At 39.2% G+C, this 15,348-nt stretch overlaps 1 protein-coding gene across 2 annotated transcripts in view; it reads right to left on the reverse strand.

Annotated features, from left to right (window-relative positions):
• Positions 1-968: 968 nt before the first annotated feature.
• IGF2BP3 (insulin like growth factor 2 mRNA binding protein 3) overlaps positions 969-15,348 on the reverse strand; it is a 112,188-nt gene continuing 97,808 nt past the window's right edge. For both annotated transcript variants that reach the window (XM_083867591.1, XM_083867592.1), the window contains exons 11-15: positions 11,163-11,282; positions 7,073-7,147; positions 3,989-4,120; positions 2,760-2,873; positions 969-1,838 (exon numbers count right to left, since the gene is read on the reverse strand). In XM_083867591.1, coding sequence (XP_083723717.1) covers positions 1,737-1,838; positions 2,760-2,873; positions 3,989-4,120; positions 7,073-7,147; positions 11,163-11,282 — 543 coding nt within the window. In that variant the 3' untranslated portion in view covers positions 969-1,736. The remainder of the gene's footprint in view (positions 1,839-2,759; positions 2,874-3,988; positions 4,121-7,072; positions 7,148-11,162; positions 11,283-15,348) is intronic.

The raw sequence follows: 15,348 nt of genomic DNA on the forward strand, positions 1-15,348 counted from the left end.
CGCGCACACACACACACAGCAGTCTTTATGCACCATGTGTTGCCACATTTTTTTTTCTTAAACTGAGGTAGACTGAAGTTTATTGTAGAAACTTGAATGTGTTACTATTACCACAATCATCATTCAAATTACATTTGGAAATTAAAAAATTTGGTAACTTTCCTGTTATCCCTGCCTTTTGACATTTTTTTTTTTGTTCTCCTCTAATGGTTGGTTGCAGAACGTGCATAAATCCTGCTGCATCTATTATAAGCCAGGCTAGAGAGGTTGTTGTTTTGTTTGTTTTTTTTTTTCTTGTAATCATTTTCAAACCTTCAAAGTGGCTTAGTGTGGCCCATAACAGCGGCTGGATATGTAAACTTAGCCTTTCATTATCTTTCAATGTGATCAAACACTGTTTGACCTTCCCCCATCGTGGTAACTGAAAGCAGTATGATGTGATCTGCAGAGAGCAGAGACCCTCCTGGCCTCAAAAATGCTCCAGCAGATCAAGTGTTCTATCAAACTGAAGATGAAGCTTGCTCTTTGAACAAAATGGCAAAGTCCAAATGGGCTGCAAATGGTTAAATGTAGCATTATTAGGTAGTGATGGTCAAAGGCACAAAGGGTTCATGCATTCAATCAAGTAGCACAAAAAAAAAATTCAGCCTCTTGCAGCCTTCTAAATTTTTCCCCCAACCCCAGCCTCTTGCCATCACTTCCTTGTCCTGTTCCCAAAAAAGTACCGTCACAAACTTTTTCATCCCATCTTAAAAGAAAACTAAACGGCATTGCTGCTATCAGAATGTTGGCATCATTCACTATCTTTTGAACATTCATTAATTTTTTTTTTTAAACAAATGATGGTGTTGAAGCCCTCAGGAAATCTGAGGCTGTGTTTTTTTTACCCACCTTACTCCCATCAGCCAGCAGCTAGAAGTGCTCTACTATATTTTTCCCCGATAAGTCTGTAGTACTCCTGGCTGGTGGCTGATCAAATTTTAATTTTTTTTAAAAAAATAAAATGCTCAAGAACTATTAGCTTTATAAAGTATACAAAATACCAAAAAAAAAAGCAAAAAAGGAACAATTTCTCATTGAGGTACTAAATGCCTGAGGTAGTTTAGTAAAATGCATATTTATCTTTTTATGCCCTGGCCAACACCATTCAACACTTCCCTTAGGTTATTCATGGCAGTGTTATGTAAAAATGCAACCAAATTCTTTTTAAAAAATGCCACTTGTTTCAACATTGGGACTAACACTTAAACTCTTGTCAATACCCTTGCTCTAACCCTAGCCCACCCACAATCCCACCCTCCAAATGTGTTTCTTCTTTTACAACTGGACCTATAAGAGCAATGCCTTTTCTTTTTTTTTTTTTTTGTTGTTTTTTTTCTTTTCTTTTTTTTTTTAACCAGTGAACTCAGAAGAGAAAGCTTCATTAAACCAAGTTCTAAAGTTGTTGGGGAATAATAAGAACAATAAAAAAGACTAACGAGTTTATGTTAAATTGTGAGAATAGAACAAAAGGGAAGTGAAGGGGTCCTTATTTTAAAGCTGGGTTTCAAAAGTTTGAGAGAGCCTAAAGAATACATTCTCAGAGACAGCGTTCAACGGTTGCCTGGTCCTCGAACAGGTGATTGGCTTGGTGGATCTTCTGCATAAAACTTCAACAGGTGCTCACCACCTGTCTCTCTGTCACACAGTCTGTCTTTGGTCTGGCATCTGTCTCTGATGGGCCATTTCCTAAACCTTTATTTCCGTCTTGGCTGAGGCTGTCCGCTTTGCAATGTTTTTTGCTGTTGCTGCTGCCTTCTTACCTGAGCCAGTATTTCCTGAATTTTTCTCTGAGCAAGCTGAAGGACACAAAGAAGAAGAAACAACCCATCATGATGCCATGCTGCAGTGACTGCTTTTACAACCAACAAGAGATGCTACTGGGATTAAGAAAATCTGGGATGACTAAATTTCTAATACTGAAAAGACTACTTGTTAATTAAAATACATTTGAGATTAATCATGATGTATAACCTAAATTTTAATTTTTCTTCTTTTCTATCTATCACAACTATTTGCGTGGTTAGTTTTCTCATCTGTAATATAGAAAGCACGAGAATAGGAAGATGACTACTGATGTTGAGATTACTGAAGCCATAGCCTTCATTTTGCTCCTCTGGAAATAGTAAGAACCACTGTTTTAATAAAGAGGGTACAAATTTTTTATACACTGGGGTAACCAGACACTCAAGTCAGACTTATAGGATTTCCCAGCCCCTCATCTCATTTCTGGATTACAAGTCACCTGCAGCAAAATATCAAAAGGAAAGAGTCTGAGTTAAGTGAAGGAAATAATCTTGTGAGCCTTTTCTTTATGATATTAAACCAACAGATTGGGCAATGTGGATGAATTACGTATCTGGGTGTATTCTTTCCAGATACTATGATATAGCTTGTGTCTCTGCTCCTTCTGAATTTCAGCCCAATCACAACTTGGGTTTTCTTTTGATTTGAAAATTTTAGCAGTGCCAGAGCCTGCATAAATTGACAGAAGAATTTAAGGAGACTGTTTTGCATATGTAAACATGCAGTATTGTTATGAATCTCTCTCACAGGCATGAGGAAAGTTTATTGCAGCAAGACAACCAGAGAGGCCTGGCAAGCAGTGCTTTCTGTATCCTGAGCAAAAAATCTTCCATCCCTTGGCTCCTGCACATGGCTATAAAAGAGAGAACATGGAAACATCAAGGCAATACAGAAAATCATTGCAGTCCTCCTACCTGGCATGCATAGAAGTGACCAGTTATTTTCACAACCACCTGATCATTTTCATCAGGTGTCTGGTCACGAGGGACTACAACTTCTGCACTTGTCAAGTTTTGAAGCTCATTTACCTATAAATAGATAGTAGAAGTCAGAAAACTTTAAACTAATGAATGTTATACAACCACCAAGCCTCAAAGATACCGACCATTGAAACATCATCCTCTAAGCTACATTTTTTAAAACCTCTCACTAACAGAAAGCATCTTTATGCAGCAGTGTGCGCTCTACAAGATGAGCCTCTTGTGTCTCAAAATAAATTAGCACCAAGTCCTCTGGGTTTGTAGAAGTGTTTTAAAGACCAAACACAACACACAGAAGGTGTTAAATACATGACTTAAAAAAGGCAAATAGATGCCACAGTACTTACAGTTGAGTTTAAAAGTGTAAGGTCAGAAAAATCATATAATATAGGGAAGAAAAAATGCCAGAGTATTTATACAGGTTTCCTTCTAAAACCTACACAAGATTTCAGACTGAACAGTAGAGAAGTACTGTTTGTTCAAATTATTTTCAGCAGCTTATCAAGCTTCCATAGTTTTAAGTAGAAGTAAGGTTAGAGTCTTTGTCTCATTAAAACTAACTTTTAGAAATGCATTTCATTGTGTAATTAAAGTTTTAGATGAACAGCTTCTCAGACATGTCTGTCCTTAAGCCTCTTACCACTGCAAGTAAATGGAAAAGACCACATTGCGTCCTGACACTTGACCTAAAGACCCTGTTGCACTCAAGATGGACACCCAAGACTGAATCATATCTTTGCAAATATCATCTAGCTCCTGACTTAACCCCATATGAAAATACCTGAGCACCAGCGAAACACCAGCACCTTTTGAGGACTGAAAAAACTCAGTGATGTTATTTTGTACAACAAACTGAGCCTAAGAAATGCCATCAATTTAATTGAAACAAAGATAGGTACACTTTTTTTGCAATTTGAGGTTTCAACATGTCTTAAATTCCTACCACTTATTTAGAAATGAAATAAATCATTCTAAGATTGGCTTCAACTTCACAGTAGAAAAAAAGAAAATGTAGCAAGTACAGCTAAGAAAATAGCTCCTGCTTTAATGTAACATCAAAGAATTAGTTTAGCTAAAAGTGAATATAGTGAATATGAAATATAGTAAATAGTGAATATGAGACGTAACTAAGCACCACTAAGGGTTTTATTTCAGCTACTTACTGTTTTGCCTCCTTTACCAATAACTCTACCAGCAGCATAGGATGGCACTTTTATATGAGCCTCAAGTTTCACTTCTTCTTTAGGTCCAAAGAAATTTTCTTCTTTAAGTTTTCCATAGATTCTCCCTTGAGCCTGCAAAATTGCTTTCAGTTAGAGAATGTTCTTCTTGGAATCTAGTTAATGTCAAGAAATTCCACAGAAAGGAGAATTCTTGGTACACAATCCTGACAAAGTATTTTCCCTAACAAATACATTATTTTTCTAAAAGACGTCTTTGTACCAAACCAGGAAGTACCAGTGTCCAACTTTAAAGATTGCTTGATCAGGGAATCACACAGCAATTTAACAGAGACCATTATCATTCTGCTTTTCAGTAGATATATTGCTTTTAAAAGAAACCATCACATTTCTGTAGAGGTAAAGAGTGGTGGAGAGAAGAACTGTTAGGCAGAAGCTTTTTATTACACCCAGAAGCACAAAATGCAACTGATTCAGAAGCCTATTCTTTTTAGAATGTTAAATGAAAAAAGCCACAACACCCCCAACAAGTCATGGGATAAGGACTCCAATTGGAGCAAAGAGCTTGCTTTTATAATCCATTACAACATATTGTTTAAAAATAAATAAATTTGCACTTGCTCATATTTCCAAAGCAAAGAATCAAACTGCCCAGATCTAAATAGGACCATAGGAACAGTATTATTCCAACTAGCACATGGTTCCTTTTTCTGGGAAACACGCAAGTGCCAGATAGCAAGAAGAATGTCCACTGAGACATTTACAAGATTGCAAATTTGCTGATTTTTAAACACATTTATTTCCTTATTCACAGCCATTTATCTGTGAATTTGTGAGAAATGGTAACCAAATCTTTTACTCTGTGGCTCCTAGATGCTTCAATAGAATGTACATTACTGCCAAATTATAAAGAAAGATGGGATGTGGGCTTCTTTAAAAAAAATTGTAGATGCTCTTCCAACATCTCCAATCTTTCAGTTCTTGAAAAGGTGTTTAGGAAAGGAAACAACCTAACTGGGCTGCAAGCCCCTGCACAGTAAACTGGTGGCTGAAATGTATGAAATGTATGGTCTACACTAGATTCCACTTCACTTTCATATATCCTAGATCTAAGCAACACAGCCATGCATGAATAGTTGTGCCACAGGGATGCCTGAACTCTAGGGAGCACTGCAACAGAGGCTCTGAACAGTGACATGTTCCCTTCCCATTGTCTTGCTAACAACTAGCCCTCCACACTGCAACATCCTCAGGCTGCAGCAGCTGAGGAAGAAAGGGATGCAACCGCTGCAGCTCCCAGCAACATGAATCACAGAGAGCAGAGCACAATGGAGTAAGGAAAGGATGCCGAAGTCACAGGCTCTGGGATAACACTGCCTCTCCAAGAGCTCATTGCTCATTTGAGCAGCAGCTATTGCCTCTTCAAGTTGTTGAGTACCAGTTTACGTTCTTGGTGCCCCAGCAACCACTGTCCCAAGAGAGGAGACCCTTCTTAACCAGAGTTTAAGGAGAGCATTAATGAAGTGTGGACCTGGCTGTAAGGTCAGCTTTAGGTTAACAGCAGTGATAAAAGGAAGGACTGAGCTCTGCCTCTGCCCATCCCAGTCAAGAGGGCATTGCTCAAAGAGCAGCTAAAAGATTACAAGGTCTGGAGCTGAATAAAGCCCCAAGGTATAATCCCTTTCCTTCATAAGGCCAGCATACTCCAGGAGCATTGACTGTGCTACTAGACTGATGCACCTTTGCAAGCAGAGCTCAAGTGTAAAGTATTGACTGAGTGATGTGGTTTTAACCTGCATATGGGGTGCAGAAAAGGGATACTTTCCTCCTTGCATGAGTCAGGTTGGAGAGAAGAACTGCCAGGAGAACTCTATGGGACTCCCAGTTTATCCTGGGGAGGAAATCTGAGGACAAGCCTTTACCTACGCAAAACATCAGAATAAAAGATGTCCAAATTTCCTTTGGCATGCTACTCCTTGAAGTTAAGTCCACCAACATCTGATGAAAAGAAGGAGTAGCCAGCATCTGACCTTGTGCTGATCCTTGTGGGATCTCAGACTCCCATAAAAGAGTACCCAATATGTGGAACATCCCGTGTGGCCACACCCACATCCACACAGAAAATATCAAGGAGACAGAGCTTCCAAGTCATGCTTTGCCTTCAATGGCATCTCAAATGCATATGGTAACTGAGCAACAATCCCAAATGCATCTAAATTTGTTATTACCACTGCAAAAATACCTGGCCTGATAATTTTCCAAAAATCCTAAAGGCATTAATGAAACTGATATCCCTGAAGTTTGTGCACCTCCTTCTTGCAAGATGCCCTGAAGCAAAAATACGAAGTCGAAACTGAGAACAGGCAAGAAAACAATGCCAAGATACAAACTCTCCGGTGACTTTCTACATGCTCCAGGCCACATCTGTGATGATATGAAGCTGCTGCACTGGGCTGCCTGCATCACTTCTAGCACAGTCAACTCCTTTTGGGGTAACTAGATTTATTCCTTGACATTTAAGGCAGAAGGCCACTCTGGAACTTAATTTGAACACAGATGGGATAATCAGGTTGATTATCTCCTTGTAGTTGTAGTGGAAATACAATTAGAAATCTTGCATTTATCTGTAGAGCTACCCAAAAAGAATTTTTCATTTGGCACAAAACAGCAACCTGGGAAGACCTAATTTCATCTTGTCAGCTTTGTTATTTTAATTAAGCATGGAAAACTGTTGCACATACCAAGATAGATTAAAAGACTCAACTCAAAGGTGCTTATAGATAGAAGAGACATTTAGGAACATAATATGGCCATATTTTTATGCTGGACTTGATTCCTACTTACATGAAACACCCATGAGTTTTCAGGTGACCAGAGTGTGACCTCTAATAGTATTGTATTACTCATATTTCTATGAGACATATTTCAGCAAGAGGAAAGCAAAACCCAAGTGTTTATTAAAATTCTGAATAAAGTGTGCTTGGAACCAAGAGTTTTGTTTTCAATATTGTCCCTTAGGATCCAAAGGCCACTACATACATACTGACAAGTTTTTGTATGTTGTACCTTGAACTGAGCTTCTGGAGGTCCAGTGATGATAACCATTCTCAGCTTAGCATCTGGTCCTTCAGCAGGGGCAATCTGGAATGGATAAACATAGCTATTGGTAGCTGTCTTTTAAAGGAATAGTTTAAAGCCAACTCCTCCCCATTTCGGTCTCACATTCTGTTCAGGAGTGAAAAATTATTCGTTACAGCAGCAGCATCACACTTCAGTCATGACGGGTTTGTTCTCTTTAAAGTGCATTAATTAGCTGTAATGAAATATGGAGAAACTGGCTAAATCACCATGAGCAAATTTACTTCTGAAAATTAAAGACACAGCTACTCATCCACACATGGCAGAATCCCACATGGCGTTTTTATGTGGCTATGAGTGATGTAAGACATGTAGCCTTCAAAAAGACAAATCTGGTTAATAAACTGAGATTCTCATCCCTACCCACTTAGCTTGAATAGTCTTTCTAACAAGTTCTGCTCATTAGCAAAAGCTTGCATCCACTCCCCTGAGAACAGAAGATTTCTTTACTGTTGTAACTAATCAGATCCAAAACATTCCTCTATACTGGACAATGTGTGACCCAAATAAAAATTAAGCTCCACCAGAGCCAAGACAGATGCCCGTAGGGTCTTCAGCAGTGCATGTCACCACAACAGTAAGATTTCTGTGGGTGTTGTTCTCAGACTCCAGTGGCATTGAATAATTCAAACTAGCCTCTGACATTCCAAATGAATCTTTTGTTTATCGCAACTGACATTTCCATTGTTGCATCTAGTATTACATAGCTGCTGTTGAATGAGCAATATATTAAACACTACAGAATTTCATCTCAGCTGTTGGCACAGGGATGTTATTCATATTTAACAGCTGTAGTTTATTTCAGACAAATTTCTAGTCACCAGGCATCGTTTTCACTAAAGAATTTTGCTAAGGAAAGTTTATAATATTATTCATGTTGAACCCTAAGATGGAGAAGGCATTACATACTAGTTATCTGGTTTGCATATCTATTTTTTATTACTTATGAATTTCAATTGGATATATCTAAAAATACACATTAATTTTACAGCAGTACATTTATGTGACATGACGTTGTGGTAAGAACAAGCACAGACTAAATCCATTCATTCTTTGAAACAAGTATTTTAGAGGGGCAAAATTTCAGGGCACATTTAGAGGCAGCTGACTGAAAAGAGTTAGCCTAACAATTGTCATTTGTATGAAGTGGACAGTTTTGTCTCTCGGTCACCTCTAGTTTTCTTAACGAACCCTAGCACCTTTATTAAAATTTTAGGAAAAATGTTTTCTGTCAAGCCTTCATTACATCTTATGTGTGTCTAAATGTTCTGGGATGTATCTTGCTTTGATTTTATCCTAGAATATTCTGTTCTCAGAGGTTGGGGTGAAACATTGGCTGAGGGCTGCAAAAGGAACATATACCAACTAACATTTCAATGTCTGAAGGGATAACCTAAGAGAATACTGTATTAATTTTGTCTGTCTGCCCTTGGAAAAAGTAGTTATATGCATACAAATTGTATACAAGTGGTGAATTCAACCTCTGAGATTAAACAACTTTACATTCCTAACCGGAAAACAACCAATCTTCTATATGTCATGCCACAAACTTTATACACCCAAAGCCCACAAGGTTCAGCTTTCATCAGGAAAGGCTGCTCTGGAAGGAATGTATAGCCAAGGAGATGACAATCATTCACAACAGGTCCCAGTAGTGTAGCACAGGGTGGGCAACAGACAACTCAAATCTCTGCCTGGCTCTTTTGCTAAATAATTGCGTCTCTGGAGTCCCACACTGAGCCTGCATTGCCAAGTGACCCCCAGCACTGGGACACAACCTGAGCTCAGCAAGAGCCACCTCTGAGGTGACAGCCTGAACACTGCAGCCTCGTACAGAACCCCAGTGCATGTGCAGTTTAATCTTACATTGTGGGTGACAAGTTTCACCAGATCTAAAAAGCTCAGCATGAGCACAGAGAAGATGCAGAAGAATGTAAAACACTTTCAGCTGTAACAAGCTACAGCACAACTCAAAACAAGCATTATGCACAGACTTACTTCCTCCACAAAGTATGGTTACTGCAGTTTGGCAAGTTAGAAATTATTCAGGCAGCACTTCCTCCAACTCTCAGCTAAAAGCACAGATTCCTGATCCACAATTTATTATTTCACTCCAAAATTATGACAGAGGGCAGGTGGTCAACATGACAGAAAATTAGAAATTTTGAATAATTTACCAGTTACCATATTTAATACTTTCACACAGAAGCAAGCCTGATGCTCCAGATTGTTCTGCCAGATTACAGGTGAAGTTGCAGTATTTTAATAGATAAGTACGCATGCAGCTTCCCAACTTTGCAAGCATACCCTGTATCTGTATACTTTTGTTAAGATTTAATCTTATTTTCACAAAAAGGATCTTTACTTCATTCCTACTGAAGGAACAAAAGACCAGAACTTGAGAAAACTTTTACCTGAATTTAAATTAATACAGAACTGTTAAATACATGGAGTAGAGGGGTGCCAGCCAGTAGAGGAAGCCTGAGGCCACTGTTAGCCAGATACATGAGAAACACTGGAAACTCCCTTTCCACTAAACTCTCTTCCAGGGACCAACTGAAGAACTAGTTTGGACGGGTTCTTGGAGGTCCAAGTTGTTTCACATTTCTCTCTCCACCTAGCAGTACCTTCCATACACTGCTAAAACTTTAGATACAAGCTGCAGGAATGGAGAGGAGAAGAGGAAATACATGTGATACATTACAGCCCCATGCAATAAAGAAATGTTGACACCTCTCACTTTATTCTGTTTCATTTTCCCCTAAAAATATGGTTATTAGTGCTCTACTTAATATAAACTATTGGGGTCATGTAACTAACATTCTGCTCAAAACAGGATGGAGTTGGGCAGTATGTCATTGGTTGGCTGGCCAGTAAAGAGATCAGCACTAGCAAACCACCCACAAGACTTATTCATCAGGTTGTCCAATTATTTTGCTCTGCATACTCAGATGAACAACTTCCAAGCCAAGCTTAGCTTCACCAAGCTCAACGCAGCATAGCCAGCTCCTGCCTTGTGCCCCAGACTTCTGGTAGATCCCCGTGCCATAGCACTCACTAAACATATCACTTCTCTGAAACAAAAGTTAAGAGGGCTGAGAAGAAAACATTTGTTTTATCTGTGCAGTAAGATGTCCATCTAACAGCACACTAAAGCTACACACTGTACTTTAAATGCAGTGTTCTTTAAACTTTTCTTTTTTTTTTTTTTTTTTTTTTTTAATTTAGGCCCAAAACATTATCTTTACATCATAAAACAGCAAAAAATATTATTTGTATGGAAGAAAATGCTCAAGCATCTGGAGAAGATACTTGTGGTTACAAGGGCATTAGTGGCCAACAGCCAAGGCCTTCTTGCAACTGGTACTAACCCCTGTACACAGCCAAGGAAGATTTCACTAAATTGACTAAAACTCAAGCTTCTATTAGAGGTCAGCCTCTGCAAACCATTTTGTCCTTAGCTACACTGAGGTGGCCAATATGCAAACAGCTGGATGTTAAACCTGATAACAAGGTAGATGTGCTGTTTGAGAACTGACTGGCCCCAGGAGCAGCACATGGGTGAAATTTACAACACGAACAATTCAGCATGGAGCCATTTGAGCTTGACAGTCCAGACCAATCCATCTGGAACAGAGCAAGGGCAGCCACAAGAATGGGAAACTTCAACTGTGCTGCTGGGTTTAGAAGAGGAATTTACCCCACCAATTTTCACTTTACCTAAAGCAAGGAGAAAGCCTTTAAGCACTGCATCATTAAGGCACAAGTCTGTTTCTAAGACCACCAAAGTAGTTTTCTTTGCAGCTTATATTTCACACCTCAGGAGACGTTTGAAAACATGCTTCTAATTATCTTGTCTCAAGGAAGATTAAAAGATGATTTATAAACAAATGTACCATTTATCACATCACATTCTAAGCATGGAGTGGGGGAGGATGTTCATGAAAGCACGGCTTGTGCAAACTTGCTGAAAGTGTCACGTAGAATAGGCAGAAAGTTAGAGTTGGTGTAATAATACCTTAATAGATGCGCCTGCAAAACGAGAAAGTTGTTTGATGTGCTGTCCCTGCTTGCCAATAATAGCTCCAACTGCCAAGGCTGGGATGAACAGATGAACAGTTTCAGACTCGGGCTGTTGCTGTGGGGAAGAAGGAAAAATGCAGTGAATGTTTTTGAACATTATGAATCAGACTGACAGGAAAATGGGTACAGAACAGGCATGCATGGAAATGAGGGGGAAATAAGATTTCCCCCTGTGATGTCTGAGTATTAAGGGTCTGGCTTCTTTTGGGAATCACAAAATCCACAGAACAAGAAAACCAGTTTGAGCCAAAAGAGGATTCTTTCATCTTGTATAAAATACAAATTTTAATGCTTAGAGCTTTAAGAAACAATTGAGGTGTTGCTTCTTTGTGAGGCTTTCACTCTTACCTGTCGCTGTCTGGATTCTCTTCCACATGCAAGACCCTGCAGGTGAAGCTACTACAAGCAGAGAGAGGCTACTACAGCCTGAGCAGGCAAACTCTTTCTAGTTTCCTAGTCATCTTTTTAATTTTAGATTGTGCTGAGAGCAGTACAAAAAGCCTCAGAGTTACAGATATGCTACAATTTCCTTTGTGTGGGAGTGATCTGGAATGATAGCCAGCTTGAAATCTGCCAGTGATTCCTCCTGTGTAACATTATGCAACAGTTGGAGCCCTGGCAGCACTCCTCACGCAGGCTAGTAAATTAAACACTGTGTTTCTTAACAGTGAGAGGACCCCAGCATTGCACCCACTGGATACCAGGCATCACTGCATCTTCCTACTGCTTTCAAGCAGACATCCCAGCTAGAGAGCATGACATAGTACCTGAGATCCTCTCTATGTGCCGCATAGCAATGAGCAAACTGCAGGGTTGCATGTCACAGTAAGTCACAGCTATGTTAGCAGCCTCAGGAGAGCCTGTCTCAGATGAAGAGAGCACCACTGAGTACACACTACACTACTGGACCATTGGTCCACCCACTTCCATCAGGGTTACCTCTGAAAAGCATTTCACACAAGCCTTTCATTGAACGAGGAGGTATTTAAGACTCTACAAACTTCTCCTTCTAAAGCTTTTCTTCCTCTGTGTACCCCTCATGTATTTTCGAAATTTGTTTTGCTCATCCTCAATAAGACAAGCCAACAAGTCCTTTTTGTGCAGAGGTCTTGTGAGACAACACAGACATTCTCATCCTTGCTTTCTCGGCACCCACCATGCACACCAGCAAGCAGAGCACGTGGCACCAATGAAGCTCATATAGCTTTGCTCAGCTGTATATTTTAGTAGGGATACAGGCACATACAGAAGGCTCACCAAAACAGCTTTTTCTATGGTATTTTCAGAAAAAAACCCCACACCACTATCTGCAACACAAAGCAAAAAGTACATGCAACCCTAAAAACAACATCCCCACTCATTTTTAAATTTCAGTAAGTTCTTTCAAGGTTAAGTCTTTCAAGGCGAAGTACCAATGCATTAACCATAAACAAATCAGAACAAAACACTTGTTTCCAAGTTTTACCACTTCATTTTCAGTAAATACAAGTCAACTGTAACCTCAGGGGATATGAATTCCAGGCACAGCTCCATGTACCAGGTGAAGAAACCCCAAAACAGGATATTGGGAAGAGAAACACTTTAGGCAATTGCAACAGTTTACCTGGTGTTTTCACACCTACAAGGCATTAGGATCCATAGCCATTTCATGCTGATTTTAGTCCACATGCATGCAGGCCTCCACACCCAGCCTCCCCACTGCCTTGTGTGCTTTGAGGCCAGCAGGTTTGCAGATCCAGCTGATTTTTAAGGCAGGCAGTAAGTCCCTGACCCAAATAACCAGACCAACACACAAGTGGCAGTCTGTGACCAAGGGAGGAAGCAATAACCATTAGGGAATGGGAAAAGGTGGGAGCACCTCTTTTACTCTGCCTACAGATCAGTTTAAAATGATCTCAAAACTATGTTTTTATAATGAAAGATACCAGTTACTTCTGTATATATGTTAAACTCCTTTCCAGAAGATTACTCACATTCTCCTCCTATTACTACAAACATCCTGAGTGTTGTCACAGTAAGTCCTTTTACATATTCACTGTGAATCCAGTAAGATTTCCAGTAATTTGGAAATGCTACTGTAGGTACTCACTTAATCTTAGCACATCAAAAACTGTTTCTAAATGGTTACAAGTTTGTGAAGCATTTGGGCTTTTCCAGTTTTGTTGCAAGGACCCATTGCACTGGGTGTAGAGGCAATCCCTCATTGCAATCCTGACAGCTTATCCACCCCTTTTTGCTTGCTCCTTCTTCTTGACCCCTATAGTCCACATGCGCGCCAGCTTCTGCAAAAATCCACTGCTGAAGTTTTCCCTTTGACATGCTTCTCCAGCCAGCCTCTTCCAACTAATTACAACACTGCTGCAAATCAAACTCTACTTGGTTTTCAAGAATTTACACAGCTTCTACCTAAACCCACCTCCAGACACATTTCCGTACCACAGAAACAAATCAAACTTCATTATTTTTGTTTGCATATATTTCCTGCCTTCCCTCTGTTGCCCATCTGCCTGCTGAGCAGTATTCCCCTCTCCTTCCCAAAGCTTAATTTCAAGCCTTTTTCTTGGCTGGATTCAATTCACCACTGAAATTCCTTTTTGCTGCCTCACCCTTAAACACGAAACATGGGCAGCAAAGGCAACACGAGAGAGAAGAAGTACATGCGCCTTTCTAACTGTACAATCAGCTCACTGTAGCATCTTCCTCCCATCCCTCATAGTTTTGACTTTTTGATACATTTCAACTTCCTTTTTCCTAAAGGATTTTTAAAAAAATATTTCCTATGTGACTGAGGTTCTTTAATACTAAATTGCATTTTAGTATTGTGTAATAGTGATACATTATTAAGAAATAGTGGAGAATCTGTCAATATTTAACTGTTCATACATTGGAATTTTTAAAATTCTTGTCTGGAGTAGCACATTGGCATCATATACATATAACCAAATCCATCTCCTGTATAACATCACAGAAGATTTGGAGAAGTTATGTTATGCACGCTGATTTTTAACCACTCAAAAACCATACTGCTCTTTATTTCTTCTGGCAGAAATCAAGTCTAACTAAGGCTAATTGAGAGTATCACAACACCAAGTTCAAATTACTATCTGTCCATCTCCTTACCCACAATAATTTTTAAATCCTTTTGTATTTACTGGAAACCTAGCCTGCAAAAGAAGCACATCAAAACATAATGCAATGACTACACCACCCATCAATCTTACAGATGCTTCTGGGGATCTCAGGATGGAAGAAAATCAGCTATAATTTCATCTTACCCACGCCATGCCACATAAGTCATAGAGCTTTCCAGGAACTCCTAACATGAGTTATATCAGAAATAGATTCCTAGATCTTAAACATATGTTAGAAGCACTAAATTTAGGGAACTGATTTCCCACTCTGTGAAATCCGAGCTTCAAGGTTCACTCCCTTATAGCCAAGTTTGCTTAAATATATACTTACAATTTAAAAGCCAAAAATATATATGTGTGTATATTTTTTGACAAGAGTAAGGTCTCCTGGACAATTTTCTCCTCTTTCCCATTTAGTTTATTTTTTTCTCCACATAAGAAAATATTTTATTCAAAGTCAGCCCAGCCCTGGGAACTGACAGGAACACAAAGAAAATCTTTTAAAGTAGCAGCCTAGGTTCACCAAGATTTATAGCCCATACATCCATCCTAATTTGCAAGTAACCTTCTCCAGTATCTGTGATGTACAGACCACCTCTTCTACTCCAGAAATATTTGCAGTATGGGCTCATGGCTAGTCCACCCAAATAAGAGAAGTTTGTCTTGTGTAGCTGTGGCACACAGATAGCACTGAGACATTCACTTCAGTGGAGAATCTAGGCTGTTTTGGGGTTCTGTGGGGTTTTCTCAGGAGTTTTGTGTTTTAAGAAAAGAGCTCCAGAAACCAGGATTTCTTTGATATAAGAAACAGATTGTTCAAAAGCATGGGGACCAGAAACAATTAATTCAGTTCATAAACAGCTGAAAATACTTGCTTTGTTTCTACAAAAATCAGTCTGCTTTAGTCACAAAACAGGGTTGATAAGGAATTTTTTTCTATATCCAGCACATTGAACTAATAAAAACAATTTTAAATGCTGATTTTGTTCA

Source organism: Zosterops lateralis (genome assembly GCF_965231275.1).
Source record: "Zosterops lateralis genome assembly, chromosome: 1".
In the NCBI taxonomy this organism is placed as follows: domain Eukaryota; kingdom Metazoa; phylum Chordata; class Aves; order Passeriformes; family Zosteropidae; genus Zosterops; species Zosterops lateralis.